Source organism: Dipodomys merriami, unplaced genomic scaffold, assembly GCF_024711535.1.
Source record: "Dipodomys merriami isolate MVZ:Mamm:240054 unplaced genomic scaffold, mDipMer1.0.p SCAF_45, whole genome shotgun sequence".
NCBI lineage: Eukaryota > Metazoa > Chordata > Mammalia > Rodentia > Heteromyidae > Dipodomys > Dipodomys merriami.
In genome coordinates this window covers 12,224,243-12,241,326 of record NW_027206013.1, presented here as the reverse complement: position 1 = coordinate 12,241,326, position 17,084 = coordinate 12,224,243, and the positions used below count along the sequence as shown (strand labels likewise).

Below are 17,084 nucleotides of genomic sequence, written 5' to 3'. Positions count from 1 at the left end.
ACTAAGGGGTCTCAGGCTGAACCTTGCACCGTCAGCTGGAGGCCGGTGGGCTGCGCTGACGTCATCACGTCGTCACCGCTCCCGGGTCCAGCGCGGGAAAAGCTGTCAAGATGGCCGGCGCGCGCGAGCGCCTCCTGCCGCTCAAGGCGCTCAAGGAATTTGGTCTTGGGCGCGGCCCCACTTCAACCGACTGCGACGGCGCCAACACCCAGACCAGACCGGAAACGGAAGTGACGGAAGTGGGGGGGGTGCCGCGGCTACCCCTCCGCTTCCTCCTCCGCTTCAGCTCCTCTCCCTACTCCTACCCTCCCCCGCCCCGCCCCGCTCCTCCGCCGGAGTCGCCGGAAGCGGAAGTTACCGAGGGGGTGGGGCGTGCCGGGAAAGTGTCAGGTTACCTTCCCGCTGCTTGAGTCCGAGCCGCGATCGCCTGGAGCAGGTAAAGTCGCCGCCGAAAGCGGCCTGCACCGGAGGGGCGTGGTACCCCGGGCTTCCTCCACGACCCCCCCCCCCCGCTAGCCGGTGTCCCCGCCGACAGACCCCCGCCATGGGCAACACGAGCAGCGAGCGCGCGGCGCTGGAGCGCCAGGGCGGGCACAAGGCGCACCGCCGGGACAGCTCGGGGGGCGCCAAGGACGGGGACCGGCCCAAGATCCTGATGGACAGCCCCGAGGACGCCGACCTCTTCCACTCGGAGGAGATCAAGGTACGAGGGCCGGCGGGGGAGGGGGACCGGGCTCCCCACGGGGAAGGGGGGGGTGCGGGACCCGTGCAGCAGATTCCCGCCACATCCCCTCCGACGGCCATCCCCATCCCAGCCAGCCCCGCGAGCGACCCCCCCCGCCCCCCCCCGCTCCCCTCCCGCCACCGGGGAACCCGAGTCTGGATTACCGATGGTGAGCGTGTCACCCAGAGGGAGCTGGAGCGCATCATTAACGAGAAAGGCAGTTCTGGGACCGAATTCCGAATGCTTAATTAATGATCAGGAGTCGCGCTAGCGGTAATTGAGCACCAGTGCCTTTGCCTTTCTCCTAGGCGTAATTAATTCCACAGCTTGGAGACAGTCTTCCCTCGGCTTAGTGCAGGCTGGTGTGTCTGTCTTTGTTTTTGTTTTTTAAAAGAAAAGGACTGTCCGTTTTGGAGTCCAAGTCAAAGTCGCTATGAATAGTTTGGACATCACAAGGGATTGGGGGTGCCTCCTTCTGATACTTTGGGTGCTCCCCCCCCTTTTCTTTTAGAGCACATCAGGGAAAAGTTAATGCTACTTGTGAAGGCCTGTTGGTGTCAAGTCTGAAGGAAGCAGCAAACAGCCACTCAGCTCCTCTTGTGTTAGTTAAAACAGGACTTAACTTTTTCAGTAGACCAAAGCACCTTATTTTCTACGAGTGGAGATCGGACTTCCTAATACACTCTGCTTTGTGAAACAGGAAGATGACTCCAGCTTTACCCACATTTACTCACCTTGTTTGTGCATATGTGTGTTTCCAGTTACAGGGCTCCTTATTCCTACAGGTGCAGAACTAAATCCTTGAACCTCACTGTCTCCCTTAGCTTTCTCACACCAAACTAGAGCACAACTTGAGCCACTCCTCCACTTCCAGCATTTTGCTGGTTAATTAGAGATGATTTGTTTGCCCAGGCTGGCTTCCAACTCCAATCCTCAGATCTCAGCTAGGCTTACAGGTCTGAGCCACTGGCACCCAGCAAAGAGCTAAGTCCTTAAAGGAATAAAGCAGGTTTAGGAGGAATGAAAGTATCTTCCCACCCCCCCCCCCAGTCTGTTACTATTCAATTACATGTTAATCATCATTGTTCAGATGGGCTAATTCCCTGACAACTCATTTCACCTTTACTCATACTTTTTTCCCCTTAGATATTAGACTAGGTGATTATAGTCTCACATTCTCACTTGTGTCTTGGTTCTAAGTCTAACTTTAAATTAGAGCCTGCTTTTACTTGGCCTTACAGCCAGTGATGTGAATTTGTTTTCTGAGCTCCTTCCATTCCTAGAGTGTGCCATGAACTTTGGAATCAGGCCTCCCCAATGATTTGACAGGCCTTCCCTCCCCTAAGTACTTTTGGCCCCAACACTGTTAAATAAAACACCATAAAAATGGGAATTACTTTCTTCAAGAAGCATACGTTGTTGCTGTTACAAAACTCCTACAGGTTTGGGGGGAAAGGGAAGGAAGGAGTGACATTGTCCCCCCCCAAAAAAAGAAATATACCTGATTTACGATGGTCACCCCTCCATACAATATTTTAATAACAACAATGTTATATATATATTTTTTAAAACTACAAGAAATATTTAACATGCAGAGGATCTGTGGAGATTAAATGTGAGTAACATCCATTCTCAATTCACCCAAAGTTACTGAGGTGACATACACACGCACGCACGCACGCACTGGGTTGAATGCCTAGATAGCAAACCCCTCAGTTCTTTTGACTATCCCACTTCACCATAGTTACCACACCCACCTAAAGCAACTCTGGGCTTTTATTCTTTATAATCTGTGGACCTTGTTAGAACTCTAGGAATGCAGGCATCTTTTAGATAAGTTCTGCTTAGTGTTTGAGAGGAAGGTGCCAGAAGCCTGCTGCACCCCTTTAAGGGTTCTCCCAACTCTAGAATTCCAGCTGTTAAAATACTCTACTTCTTACTAAGCAAGATGTGAAAGATCCACAACCAAATACATTTCACCTAGACAGGATTAAATGTGGTCCTGTTTCATGCTGGAGTACACGTTTAGTACAGACAGTCTTGTTTGTCCTCGGTAACCCACTCGGCAGCACTCAGAGTAGTATTCTTCCACACAGTATGGACTTGCCAATCGTCAAGTTGACAGCTCTGGAATTGTCCCTCATAACTGCTAATGTACTCTTGAATTTTTTGTGTGTGTTGATAGGACTTGAACTCAAGACCTTACACTCTTACTAGTCTTGGGTTCACTGTAGTCTTCCAAGCAAGTTTTTTTGGCTTCCTTTGGAATTTATGAAGCCCTCCTTTCTTTCTTTCTTTCCTTGTTTCTGTCTGTCTTTTTTTTTTTTTTGGTCAGTCCTGGGGCTTGAACTTAGGGCCCGGGCACTGTCCTTGAGCTTCTTTTGCTCAAGGCTAGCACTTTACCACTTAAGCCACAGTGCCACTTCCGGCTTTTTCTGTTTATATGGTACTGAGGAATTGAACCCAGGGCTTCACGCATGCTAAGCAAACACTCTGTCACTAAGCCACATTCCCCATAGCCCTCTTTATCACCACAATAAGAGCTAAGAATCATTAAGTACTCACTATGTATCAACAATGCTTCAGATCATTTCACAGAAACGCAGTCCTTGCATAAACCTTATAAAGTAGTTATTTTTATTACCCCACATTGTAATTGGGGAAACAAAACCAGCAAGGGCGGGCTGCCTCTTTAGAATGAACTGTCAATATTAGTTGAGTAGTCAGTTGTAGGGTGCTTACTTATGGCTTCCTGTTTCTGAGTAAACTGCTCTGTTTCTAGGCTCCAGAGAAGGAGGAGTTCCTGGCCTGGCAGCATGATCTTGAAGTGAATGATAAGGCTCCCACCCAGGCTCGGCCAACTGTATTTCGATGGACAGGTGGTGGAAAGGAAGTTTACTTATCTGGGTCCTTCAATAACTGGAGTAAACTTCCCCTCACAAGAAGGTAATTGCATGGGGAGTGCTCACATATTTATATTTGCCTAAACCCTTATAGAGTTCTTCTTTCTAAAAGATCTCTGTAGGTGAATAGAAACAAAGCATGCTTTTGGACAAGAGATGCTGAAATAATTTTGCTTAATAAGTGAAAGAGATTCAAATCTCACACCTGAGAAACTTCTGGGTTTAAAGCACACCTTTTTTTTTTTTTAAGACAGAAACAACATGTCTCAGTGGAAAGTATTTGTGGGTCATGGATATCTCCCAGTTCAGGTCCTTAGGTAGATGATTCGCCTGAGAAAGAGACTATTCCCAGGGCACTAGAGAGGGCACTGAGCTAAGAATCTTAAGACTACCTACACAGTCATTTTGCAGCTGAGCCTCAGTTTTCCCATCTGTTAAAAAGAGACTATCGGGGCTGGGAAGGTAGCTCAGTAGTAGAGTGCTTGCCTAGCGTGCATGAAGCCCTGGGTCCGATTCCTCAGTACCACATAAACAGAAAAAGCTGGAAGTAGCGCTGTGGCTTAAGTGGTAGAGCGCCAGCCTTGAGCACAGAGAGGCTCAGGGTCAGTGCCCAGGCCCTGAGTCCAAGCTCCAGGACTGGCAAAAAAAAAAGACAAGAGACTATTGAGGTTCGTTCTAATTTGTGCATCACTTCTATTCTGGAGATACTTGCTGTGTAGGTATCATTAGCAGGGTTGGAGTAAGACGTTTTATTAAAAATGCTGACAGGAACTCATGTCTCAAATTGTCCAGGAGAAAATGCCTTCGCCAGTTAAGTGCCTTGATGAAGCAAGAGACAGGGCCTGCATGCCAGGGGCTGCCTGCATCCCCAGCAGTAACACCGGAGAAGGAAGAAGCCAGTTGGCATAGTACTCAAAGTCAGTCCAAGTCAGAAGAACAAAACAACCAGATGAAAGCAGTTCCCGGAATAGTGGCACAAGTTTCTTTAGAGATAGTTTGTGCCTCCCGTTACATAGATCCCTGCCTCCGCCCAAAGTAAACTGACAAAAGGGGAAAACTAGGCAGCTGGTGTTTGTCTTGTATTGTTCTCCTTGGCACCCACGACTGCTAAGTGATATTTTGCATGCAGACTTGAAAAGCACCGATGCCCGTGTGGTGACCTTTCCATGTGAGGAGTGTAGATTCTTCGTATTTAAAACTCATGCACTTTGGTTTCCTTAGGTAGCTTTTCTGGGTTGAGATCATTCTCCCAGATTGTGTTTTGTTTTTCCCTGACTGGTTAGAGCTGAGCAGACAAGATCACCCAAAAGACATGCTCTCCTTCCTTTCTCCTTGCAGCCACAACAACTTTGTAGCCATCCTGGACCTGCCAGAAGGAGAGCATCAGTACAAGTTCTTCGTGGATGGTCAGTGGACACATGACCCTTCCGAGGTACTCTTCCTCTCGCCCTTAGTTCTCCACGTATCTGCAGAGTTCATGTCAATCATCTGACCTTCCCCTTGTGGCTTGTCGCCCTGCTGGTACAAATCCCCATGTGTGGCTGGGTGAGGTAGTACCAGTTGTCAGATCACTGGCATAACTCCACCAGAACAAAGTAGGGTAGCTTCCAGGGCCAGGAAGTGACACGTTCTAGCCAGGAATTCCAAGTCCTCTAAAGAATGCTCTCCCTAGACCTTCCATGTTATGATTTCTGCCTGTCTGTCTTTTCCCAGCCGATAGTAACCAGCCAGCTTGGCACAGTTAACAACATCATTCAAGTGAAGAAAACTGACTTTGAAGTGTTTGATGCTTTAATGGTGGATTCCCAAAAGTGCTCCGATGTGTCTGGTATGAACACAGTTCATTTTATCCCCATGTGTGCAGGCGGGGGCTGCGCAGTCCAGCAGTGCTCTCATTCTCTTGCCTCTCGCTTTTGAGCAAAAGCTGCCCAATAAGGTGGACACTGGTGTCTCCTCGAGGGGCTACAACATTCATTCCTTCCTCTGTCAGGCCCCCTGTGCCATCCTTGTCTTCTTCAGTACTCGGTAGTTCTGCTTGGCCATGGGGATAGAACCAGAGCTTGTCAAGCCAGAGTCAGGGCCAAAAAGGGCCCTCGAGGGCTCCGTTGGATTGGTAGTGAACCAGCGTGGGGGAAGCTGCCAGCTTGCTTCCCACTCATGTCTGAAGAACTGGAGGCAGAGAGGGGTAAACAGACACCTCAGTGACCTTGGCCAGCACTCGTGTCCCCTTAGGACCTTGTCACATTCCCTGACAAGGAGAGAAGGCAGCTGGCCATAAGCAGCGGGCTACACAGCACACCCTTCCTTTCTGGGAACCTGCTCAATGTAGTGCTAGCAAACTTGCCCATGAGTCCTTCCTCTTGTCAGGTCTGGTTGTTGATGCCCAGGATTCTTCTGATCACAGAAGCTTCCATTAATTGCCCGCCCCTGCTTCCCCCACCCCCAACCAAAGCCAGCAGAATGACATGTGTACAGTGCAGTGGGTAGGACATGTAATCTGGAGTGCCAGCTGTCTGTCTGCTCTTGCTGGCCTCAGCAGCGGTTTAAGCAGTTCCTGGCCCCATGGGACGTCCAGCAGTGTAACGACATGGCTTCTGTTGAATTTCCAGGTTGATGTTTTTCCTTCCTCACCTGGCTGGGCTGGAGGTTCCACCACCAGGGTTCTTTAGCTATTCTAAAATCACAATGGTGAACTGACAGGCTTGCTGTGACATCAGATCAGGTTGTTCAGTGGGACTTAGAAACCCCTAAGTAGTTTTCTTCTTCTGGGATGGCTAACTCTCCTTTAGAAATACCCTAAGGTAAGGGAACAGGAAAAACTACCCACATATCCGCCTCTGGTGGATAAATGTGTTTATTTGTTGAATACCAGAACTTTTAGTTAGGTTTCTACAGTACAGAGCATCCAGGAGAGAAAGTGAGCCTCTCACCGTTTGCTGATAATCTGACTTCAAGCTCTCCACTTCTCCAGCTTTCTTACAGTATCACCCGTTTGCCCTTCATGGCTGTCTTCTACCTTTAAGGCTTTTCTCAGTCCCCTGCTGCCATGTGCTTGAGTCCTCTGAAGGGAGTCTGCCCTTAGAGAATGGCACCAAGGGACTTGCCAGAGCTCGAGCCTGTCAGATGTGTTGGGGACTAGTGTGGGGACCAGGTGACCGGAGTTTGGATAGTGGCTCAGTACCTTCTGCAGCTCAGACATTGGCTGCTTCTGACATCAAGCACTGTGCTTCCAGACGCTTCCTAATATATCTCTTTGATCAAGGGACTCACGGAACCTGAGGGTGATGGAGTCCAACAAGTAGGTTTTTAACTTTTTGAAAAAATAACATGGGATGCCTTGTATAACCTGTTTCACGCTGGCTGGTCATGTTCACAGGACGCTTGTGCTCAGCCACTTAATCCTCACAGGAAGGCTTGAGCTCCTGTCTGGTTTTGGCCAGCTCAGCCCGCAGTGAGAAGGGAGCCTTGTTCTGCTGACACGTGAGGTTGGCTGATTGGGATCGGCCTGCTTGTTAGCCTGACCCATATTCCCTGGCTTTGCTGCAACTCCTGTCTTCCACCAGCACATCTGAGTTCAGCGCTGATTTTTATCCATGTACCCACCTTCCAAAAGGGCTTTCTCGGTGCTCTGCTCTGTTCCTTTGGAGCCTACACCTTTCCTTTTTTTTTTTTTTTTTTTGTGATCAGAACTGGGGCCTCACTCTCTCAGCTTTTTCACTCAAGTCTCTGGTGCTCTACCACTTGAGCCACACCTCCACTTTTGGCTTCTTGCTGATTAATTGGAGATACAAACTCTCACAATCTTTTCTGCCAAAGCTGACTTCAAACTATGATCCTCGGATCATAGTTGCTAGGATTATAGGCATGAGTCACAGGCGCCTGGCTCAGTACTCTATATGTCTTTTAAGAGACTATAAATCTGTATTGATGGAACAAGAGGCCAAAAAAAAAAAGCTAGAGAAGAGAGTACTCCTGAAGCTCATAATTTTCAGAATGTTGTCGCCATCTCCCAACAGAGCTGTCCAGTTCTCCCCCGGGACCCTACCACCAGGAGCCCTATGTCTCCAAACCGGAAGAGCGATTTAAGGCTCCGCCCATCCTCCCTCCACACCTGCTACAGGTCATCCTGAACAAGGACACAGGGATTTCGGTGAGTGCTGGCATCTGTCCAGACCTTCCTCCACAGTCCTGTCCACCTGCCCAGTCGCTAGTGGACAAGCGCAGTGTCCCCCATAGAAATCCTCAATATGCACGTGCTGTCTCCCCTCCCACAAAGCAGTTCTGAGCTTTCCCTCCTGCCCTGCCCCGTTCCATCATGATTCATGACCACCCCGTAAACCTTAGCCAGCCCCGAATTCCTCAATTCTTCCTCAGGCCCCCACATGTCAGACCCTCGTTTTAATCACTAAGTTGCTTTAGAAACATCAGTCAGTACTTGTCAATCAAGATTTGAAGTATCGCTCACACTCGTCCTCCAGGAAACTGGCTTTGCATCTAAGAAAGGAGTGTAGCCTGGATCCTGGAGCGTAGCCAGCTGTTCTTGTGGCTCCTTTTCTGTTCGGTTTACCCTGAATTGTTCCTCCTGCCTGCTTCTGGAATTAAGAGTTGGTCCCAGTCATCACCTAAAAGGCACATGTGTATGAGGAGCTGTCGTAGTCCATTCCTGCCGCTACAGTAGAATGCTGGAGACTGGAGCACTTAGACCAGAATATATTTAGTGTCTGGGTCTGCAGGCGGCACGTCTGAAACCTGTCCCCAGCATGTGGCAGGGGGCCTCCATGCTGAATTATCCCACAGGAGGAGGAGGAAAGGCTAGAGAGCTGAATTCGCTTTAGTAACGATCCACTTTTGAAATGGCTGGTCCTCTCCTGACTGTCCACACTCCATGCGCATGACCTGCTTCCCTCTTACTATCCCCCTCTACCTGTCATCGCTCATGGGGGTGGGGGGCACACTTCCAACACATGGACTTGGGAGTACACATTCGAACAATAGCAGGAGCTAACGTAACTGCCACCAAAGAGCCTCCCAGAGCTGGCGACCCGTGCCCGGATGAGCCACATGTCTGTGCGGAGCCATCAGGCAGAGGCCGGGCATTTGCTATCCGATCCAGGTTCCCCTCTCTGCCAAGAGTGCCCCGAGCACGTGGGCTGCAGAGGAGTTGGCCATTCTGTGAGCCAAAAAAGAGGGCAGAAGGTAAGGACCAGCATGGCTCAGAACCCCCAGGGCCAAGAGGTTTCCAGGCAGGTGGAGGACTGCAAGGACATTTTAACATCTGTCTTAAAAGCACTTGAATGGGGCTGCTTCCCATCCCTCCTTCCTTCCCCACCCCAGCCAGTCCCGGGGCTTGAACTCCGCCTGGGCTCTATCCCTGAGCTGCTTTTGCACTCTACAACTTGAGCCACAGTTCCACTACTGGCTTTCTTGCATAGTTTAAAGGACATTAGAATCTCTTGGACTTTCCTGCCTGGGCTGGCTTCTCAAACCACAATCCTTAGATCTTAGCCTCCTGAAAAGCTAGAATTACAGGCATGAGCCCACTCATGTGTCTCCCTGTCCTTTTACAAAACATTTTTAAGTTAGAAATTCAAGCCGAGGTAGAGACACACACTGTGGTCCCAGCCACTTGGGAGGAAAGGTTGGAAGGTCAGAGTTTTGGCTTGCCTGGATAAAAATAACAGAAGATAAGGTCTGTGGGGTAGCTCAAGAGGTAGTCTAGGTGTTTCTCGTGGGTTCTTACTGAAGCCTCACAACTTCCCTGTGACGTAGACACTGTAGTGGCCTATACTTGATGGAAGAGAAGTAGAGCATCATCTTGCTAACACTTAAAACACTAGCCCATGACGTCAGCATGCTGTACAGCCGCTCCTCCATGCACGCTCCCAAGCCAGCCTGTGGCAACCACCATTCTACTTCCTCCTGCCACAGCTCAGCGCTTTCAGAGTCTCAATAATAAGATGATGCAGTTTTGTCTTTCTGTGCCTGGCTTACTTATATTAAGTCCTCTGAATTTACCCATGTTGTTACAAATGACAGGATTTCTTAAGGCTAGTAGGGTTTTTTGTTGTTGTTTTGCAGGTACTGAGGTTTGAACTCAGGACCTAGTCGTTTCTCAGCTTGCTTGCTAAATCTGGCACTCTACTACTTGAGCCATGCCCCCAGCTTGGCCTTTTTGCCAGTTGATTTGAGATGGAATCTTAGACTTTTCAGCCTGGGCTGGCTTCAAACTGCAGTCCACCCCTCAGTCTCTCAAGTAGCTAGAATTATAAGCGTGAGCAGCTGGCACCTGGCTCCATTGTGTGTAGATTTGTTTTTAATCCATCCATCAGCAGACTCTCAGGTTGTTTATTCCCTGTCTTTGCTGGTGTACATAGTGTTGTGGTAAACACAAAGTCAGATGTTCCTTCCTCCAGACACACAACTAGCTTATGTTTTGAAGAACTTAATACCATTTTCCATCAGCCATACCAGTCTACACACCAAGCTTGTACACAGTGTATGTTAAGTTTTAACCACAAAATGTGATGTGTGTGAAGTAATGCATGTTAATGGCTTGGGGTGGCCATTCCACAGTATCCACATGTCATTTTTTAAAATTAATTCTTTTCAGCCCTTCCGGGTGGGGGCAGGAGGGGGGGAGTACGGGGGTCACACAGTAAGCTCCAGCATTCAGAGGAGCAGGTGGGGCCAGCGCTTCACACAGCCTCTGGTCAGACCCACTGAGCACTGGGAGCCTTTGCCATCCCAAGCCCAGAGTGAGGTCGAGTGTGTGGCCTGAAAACCCTGGCTGATCCTCATCGGCAGAGCTGAAACCAGGACCTGGCTTTCTCTGTACCCACCTACCTTTCTGAGAGAGCCAGCACACATGGCTTTTGTGGGACTGCAGACTCTTCTGTCCCATACATGCCTGAACTTGAACCCCCCGGCAGGGTTCCCCAGGTTTTGCGGCCTAGGCCAGAGCCTCTCAAGATAACCAGGCCTGTTTATGGTAAACGCACCATCTTCATCCAGGAGGATGTGGTCACACCTCAGCAGGGAACCACACCATCCACTTGGGGGGGGGGCCAGGAAGCCCCAGGCTTGTGAGGTCATGAGGCACTTCAGGATTGGGGTATCCCTAGCGTTGAAGGCCCCCCTTCTCTTAAAGCAAGCACAGAATATACCACCCACTGGTTACCTGGTTTGTTGTTGTTGTTTTAATTTGAATTAGCATTTATAAAAGGGGAGAGTGTCCAATGAAAAGGAGTCTTAATTTGAGGCTTCTGTTAAAAGACCAGGAGAGTCTAGCAGGTCTAAGTTCCAGTCCTGTGTGAACTCCTGCAGGGTTGCGCCATCTCTCACCCTTAGTCATTGCGCCCTGAGTGCCTGGCGTGAGTCTCAGAGACCTGAGTTTGAAATCCGGCCACTCATGAGTGCTGTATGTAAATCGGATCTTCTTGGTTTCTCTCAAAGTACTTGCAACCAATGTCTGTCTTCTTCCTGCCCCTTCTATGAGAACCCATCCATGGCCCATGCTTGGCAGGCGGGGTAAAAACCTGGCCAGAAACCACACCCCAGGGCACCCAGCGGCCTCATCTGTACCCTTGGCCTGACCTTGGAAGGGAGGGTGGCGGGAGAGCCCACCTCCTCGGCATTCATACCTGGGGCTGGAAGCGGGGAGAAGCAGCTTGCTTTCCATGTCCTCCATGCTCACATCTTCGTCTCTCCGCAGTGTGACCCGGCGCTGCTCCCGGAGCCCAATCACGTCATGCTGAACCACCTCTACGCACTGTCCATCAAGGTAACGGCCTCACCAGAGCACCCTTAGCGGTGCTCCAGGACCCCCAGCAGCAGTCCTGCCTGGGCCTGCTGGGTTTAGGGGCAGCTTCTAGGGTCTGAGGCCAACTTTGGCTCAGGTTCTTGGGGATTGAGGGGCTGGGGGGGCAGTGAACAGGAATTGATATCTTTCTTAAGTTCCATGAAGAGTCTCCTGCACTTTGAAGTCTGAGCCCCTAACCTAGCCCTGCTCCCCGTCATTTCTACCCTCTTCCTCAGGACGGAGTGATGGTGCTCAGCGCGACCCACCGGTACAAGAAGAAGTATGTCACCACCCTGCTCTACAAGCCCATATGAGGGCCCGGAGCCGCAAGGGCCCGGGACGGCCGCCCCCAGCGCCCTGCGTGCATGCTTTCCACTAGAGGAATGGACCGAGTCTCACATTTCACATTTCCTAAGATACTTCACCCCCGCCCAAGTCCTGCTCGAAAGTCTGTCCAGGCCCTGGAGCTCCGGACAGCCTGGTCTGCACCCGTCCAAGAGGCAGAAGGGAAGGCAGAGGTGCTGCAAGCCTGGAGGCTCACCATCTCCAGGGGTGCACGCTTCCCAGCCCGCATCCTCCCCGGCTGTGGGGGACATTCTTAAACCCCAGCTGAGGGCCAAGCCACCCTGCTAGTAAGACTCCAGGAAGCGGGGACAGAGGCCACCCGAAATGTCTCACCATCTGCGCGTCTCTCAGGCCAGCAGCCCCATCTCTCCTGTGGCCTGTCCCCGCTGAGGCCTGGCTATGGAGCCTGCCCTTCCAATCAAAGCAATAGATTTCCTCCCCTTCTCTACTTCAGCGAGGGCTAATTTCTGTCGAAATTAATAGCTGTCTGATTTCCAGGTGAAGTCTTGCAATAGTTTCCTACACTGTCTGCACTCCGTACTTTTCTGACCACAGGTGGCTGGCTCTCCAGCCTTCCAGCAATAAGTCACCACAACTAGAACACTCGCCCTGTGACTGTGCTCAGCAACGCATCTTAGCCTGTTCTTAGATCAGGCTGCAAAACCCACTGCCGATTTCTCCATGGAGCTGGACGATCCTGAGGACTGCCACTGCTAGCTCCTTATTCCAGACTTAATGAAGTGACGCCCGGGCTGCATCACCCACCCTCCTGCAGGGCACCTGTACCCTAGAAATCAAAGAGGACCCCAGCAATGACGGCTGCCTGTTCAGAAGGGAACCTTCAGTCCTGCAGCAGCCTGCCTGACAGCCGCTGCACGGAAGTCCTGTGCACCAGTGGACGGACAGCTCGCCTTCCAGAGGGCCACTGCACGCGTGTCCACCCACACTGCGGAAGGTGTCAGACCTTTCGTTCTGGCTGGGAGAGGCAGAAACAAGTTCGCTGGTGTCCAGTATTTATTTTGTAAACCTGAGTTTGGGTACTTTTTTTTTTTTTCCTTTTTTTTTACTGGTTTCAAAACACTGAATTGCTGTCACCTTGACATACAGGTTTCAATAAAGCTTTATAAAAATACCTGGACCCGCATCTGGAGGAAGTTCTGATTCTGTTCAGGTATTTGGATAGAACCACTCCCAGCTTAGAGACTAGACTGTTCTCCAGGAGACTAGACACTTGCCAGGCGGTTTGGGGTCGCCTTTGGGCAGTTGGAGTGGGCTGGACTCCACAGCCGCCTCAGGGGCATTGCCTTCATCAACCTCTCACCACAGTTTGGAATTTAACCACTCAGCCCCGGATGCAGCTTCCTGACTCAGACAGGTAGACAGCACCCTCACACCAAAGGATTTTCCTCCTACATGAGGCCGATGGAGCAGAGCCTGGGCTCAGGACTTGACGCCATTAAACGGACACCGTTATCAGCTAGAAGAGGCTCTGTCCTCCCAAAGGCATGGAAAAGTCCCAGTGTTCTAGAGTTTGGTTTTGTCCTCAGCTTTCTGCTAGCAAGAAGTCTCCAGCTTGAGCTATTCCCTTAGTCCCGGTTAGTTCTTCAGGTAGTCTCACTAACTTAGCCCAGGCTGGCCTTAAAACAGCAATCCTGTCAAAGCTAACCGAGCAGTTTGGATTACAGCCCTGCACCACAATGCCCAGCCCTGCTAGTGTTCTTTGAGCCTTTTCTTGGACATCATGAAACACTAAAGCTTAGGAAAGGGAAGCTCTTCCATGTTCTAGTCTGTGCTTCCTAGGCTGGATAATTAAACCATCTTATCCTGAAAGCCCTCTTGGGACTTCCGGGACTATTAAACAACCTGTTTCCAAAAGTGGATGTTTGAAAATAGTTTTGAGGGCTGGGAATATGGCTTAGTGGCAGAGTGCTTGCCTAGCATGCGTGAAGCCCTGGATTTGATTCCTCAGTACCACATAAACAGAAAAGGCCAGAAGTAGCACAGTGGTTCAAGTGGTAGAGTACTAGCCTTGAGCAAAAGAAGCTCAGGGACAGTGCCTAGGCCCTGAGCTTAAACCCCAAGACTGGGGGGGGGGGGGGAGTTTTGAAAATGCATAGCTAACCAAGCTCAATAATACCAAAAAATGTTCAGACACGGCACTAGCATTGAATTCCTATTGATGAGCTGAGCCCAGCACCTCTGCCCCTGGCAGCTGAAGGACAGGGCTCAATGGCTGGGGACCCAGCTCCGGACTCCAGGACACCCAGGGCCCGGGACAGGAGCTCCCTACCCGAGTAAGCACAGCACCACCACCCTTTCTGTAACCAACTGGAAGATCTGTCAGCTAGAGTCAGCTGCTCAGAGAGCTCCAAGAAAACACAGCATGCAAATGAGCTCTGCCCACAAAGGGGAGAAACATCCAAGGTGAAAGTGCAAGGTAAACACTCGCTTACAGCTAGTCACCCTAGAAATGTCTGGGCCCTGATACTCTGAGGACTCATGAAGTGGCCATGGAAGTGTGAAATAGCCCTCTACAGCATTCTCCACATCTACTTATAAAAGATCTCGTGGCTCTTAAAAAGCACATAAGGAAGACAGTTGTAGTGGAGAGGAAGGCTGCTTCAGATGTGCATGTTCCGGGTCAGCCTCATTTGCCCTGTTTTGTGGCTCTGAAAGAGCCAGAGTTACGTACAGTAGCAAAGTCATTTTCAAAGTCCTTTCCTCTACCTCCAATAACCCGTTCCAGGCAAACAGACTTTCATTAATCATTGACAGGCTCAAGGAAAATGCTACTCGCTGCTGAACAATTTCCACTACCCAACATTCCCCACCTTAAGGAATGTATCAACATCTGATTAAACAAATGACGGTTTTTTTTCTTCTAAATACTGTGCCTAGAGCCACAATCCCCATACTCCAGATAGCATCAGGAGTATGAAAACCACCAAGAAAGAAACGTGACTGGGACAAGTGCAATAGCACAAGACTCCTTTCTCAATCTTGGCACTGCTGACATTTGGGGCCTGGTCATTCTCTGTGATGAGGATGTTTAGCAGCATCCCTAGTTCCCATCCCCTGGGTACCAGTAGCTACCACCACCACCACCACAGTTATGAGAATCAAGACATCTCCAGACATCACCAAATAGTTTCTAAGGCAGCATACTCTCCCATGCTGAGAACCACAGGAACAAAGCACCTTAACTGCTTGGATTGGCAGAAAGTTCCCAGGCCTCAGCCCTGGAAGGCCAGCCTTAACCTAAATCCCCAGGAATGGCCTTCTAAAACCAACCATATTTAAAAGGCCCAATTCTGCAGATAGATTAGCTTGTCAGTCTTATTAAGCAAAACATCTCTTTGGGGCCGAATGGTTCAAGTTCCTGGTTATGCAGTTTGCTGTGGACTCCATCTTTAGTTTTGTGAAAATTAAGTTGGAAGCACAGAAAACCTGACACTGGATTTCAGGTTCATTAAGGAACAGGAGTAGCAGCAAAGAAGGACAGCCTCTTTCTATGGTGCAATTGGTAATTTGGTGGTCGTTTCTTTGTGGTTGATCTTTAGGATCCAAAGATCCTTTCTTGGCATATTCCTTTTGGAACTAACTCATGTTCACTTAGCTTTTGAAGTCATTCAGGCCATCAAGAATCCTAAGGAATCCAGGTGCTGGTGGCTCACACCTGTGATCCTAGCTACTCAGGAGGCTGAGATCTGAGAATCACAGTTCAAAGCCAGCCACGCAGGTAAGTCTGTGAGACTCATCTCCAACTAACCATCAGAAAATTGGAAGTGGCATTTTGGCTCAAGTAGTAAGTGCTTGCCTTGAGCTGAAGAGCTCAGCGACAGCGCCTAGGCCCAGAGTTCAAGCCCCACAACCGACCAAAAAAAAAAAAAAAAAAGAATCTAAGGACAATGGCCAAAATGACTGGTTGGAATTTTCTAATGTTCTAAGGAAAGAAAGGTTCTGACATTTCACTTCATCCCTGAATTCTTTTCATCCTTGTAATCCTACGTCAGGTTTTTATGGCCAACAGTCAAATACAAAAGAGGACTAGAATTCTCTTTGGCTCCCATCACAAGCCATGCCAGATAGAGGACCTTGCAGGCTAAATTTTGGTCACAGTCAGATTACCTTATTGAAAAACTTGAGTGAGGCCCTGGTGGTTGGTACTTGTAATCCTACTCTAGAGGCTGAGAACAGTGGATCATAGTTTGAGGCCAGCCTCAGCATACATACAAGACCCCTTCTCAACCAATAGCTAAGCACGTGGTGGGAACTTCTCATCCCAGTTTCCAAGTCTGAGAGGCTTGTGGTTCTGGGATAACCTAAGTAATAAAGTTTATGAGACTCCATCTCAATGGAAAGAAGCTAGGCATGGTGGCACATGCTTTGTCATTTCAGCTAGCACAGGAAGCCCAAAAGGGGCGGGGGGGGGGGGGGGGAAGCAGACCATGGTTCATGAAGAGGCCTGGGCAAAAAGCAAGACCTTGGCGCTGGGAATGTAGTTTAGTGGTAGAGTGCTTGCCTAGCATGCATGAAACACTGAGTTCAATTCCTCAGTATCACATAAACAGAAAAAACGCAAGTGGTGCTATGACTCAAGTGGTAGAGTGCTAGCCTTGAGCAAAAGAAGTCAGGGACAGTACCCAGGCCCTGAGTTCAAGACCCCAGGACTGGCCAAAAAAAGGAAAAAGCAAAACAAAACCTTTCCTAAAAGGGTAAGTGCAAAAGAAAGACCTGGAGGCAGCCAGGCACTGTTTGGCTCATGCCTGTGATCCTAGCTACTCAGGAGGCTGAGATCTGAGAATCGCATTTCAAATCCAGACCAAGCAGGTAGGTCCATGAAACTCTTATCTCCAATTAACCCCCAGAAAAATCAGAAGAGCTGTGGCTTAAAGAGGTAGAGCACTAGCCTTGAGCAAAAGAGCACAGGGACAGCACCCAGACCCTAACCTAACTTCAAGCTCCATGTCCAACATCAATAACAAAAAAAAAAAAAAAAAAAAACTGGAGGTATGGCTCAGCACTAAAGTGCCTACTAGCAATCACAAGGTCAAAGACCCAAGTATAGCTATAAATAAATAAACAATCCCACCATTTGCCAAAACTAATGTTTTATCTTGACCTAGCTAGTTAATATAACAAAATGGTAGTGAAAATTTAACTTGCAGGCTATAAAAATCCATCCACTTAAAAACAGAAGTGCTCACTTTTTTGGTTACCTTGAGCAGAGTGCTCTCTCTGAAGGAATGCATATTATTAAATTTTCAATGACCCCATCCTAAGGGGATGGGAGAAATCTTCCCTCAACCTGCTT

General features: G+C 49.4%; 1 protein-coding gene across 1 annotated transcript; it reads left to right on the top strand.

Moving 5' to 3' along the window:
* The first annotated feature begins 355 nt into the window (after positions 1-355).
* On the top strand, positions 356-12,908 carry LOC138808476 (5'-AMP-activated protein kinase subunit beta-1). Its single transcript, XM_069994749.1, has 7 exons — positions 356-703; positions 3,507-3,670; positions 4,966-5,059; positions 5,341-5,455; positions 7,644-7,777; positions 11,339-11,407; positions 11,662-12,908. Exons 1-7 carry the CDS (start codon positions 545-547, stop codon positions 11,737-11,739), a joined length of 813 nt encoding a protein of 270 aa, XP_069850850.1. The 5' UTR covers positions 356-544; the 3' UTR covers positions 11,740-12,908.
* Positions 12,909-17,084: the final 4,176 nt, after the last annotated feature.

Excerpts from the sequence above, each read along its gene's own strand:
- LOC138808476 (XM_069994749.1), top strand. The coding sequence starts at position 545 with ATGGGCAACACGAGCAGCGAGCGCGCGGCGCTGGAGCGCCAGGGCGGG. Across the intron at positions 704-3,506 it reads TCCACTCGGAGGAGATCAAG|GCTCCAGAGAAGGAGGAGTT; the intron begins GTACGAGGGCCG and ends CTCTGTTTCTAG. Across the intron at positions 11,408-11,661 it reads TCTACGCACTGTCCATCAAG|GACGGAGTGATGGTGCTCAG; the intron begins GTAACGGCCTCA and ends CCTCTTCCTCAG.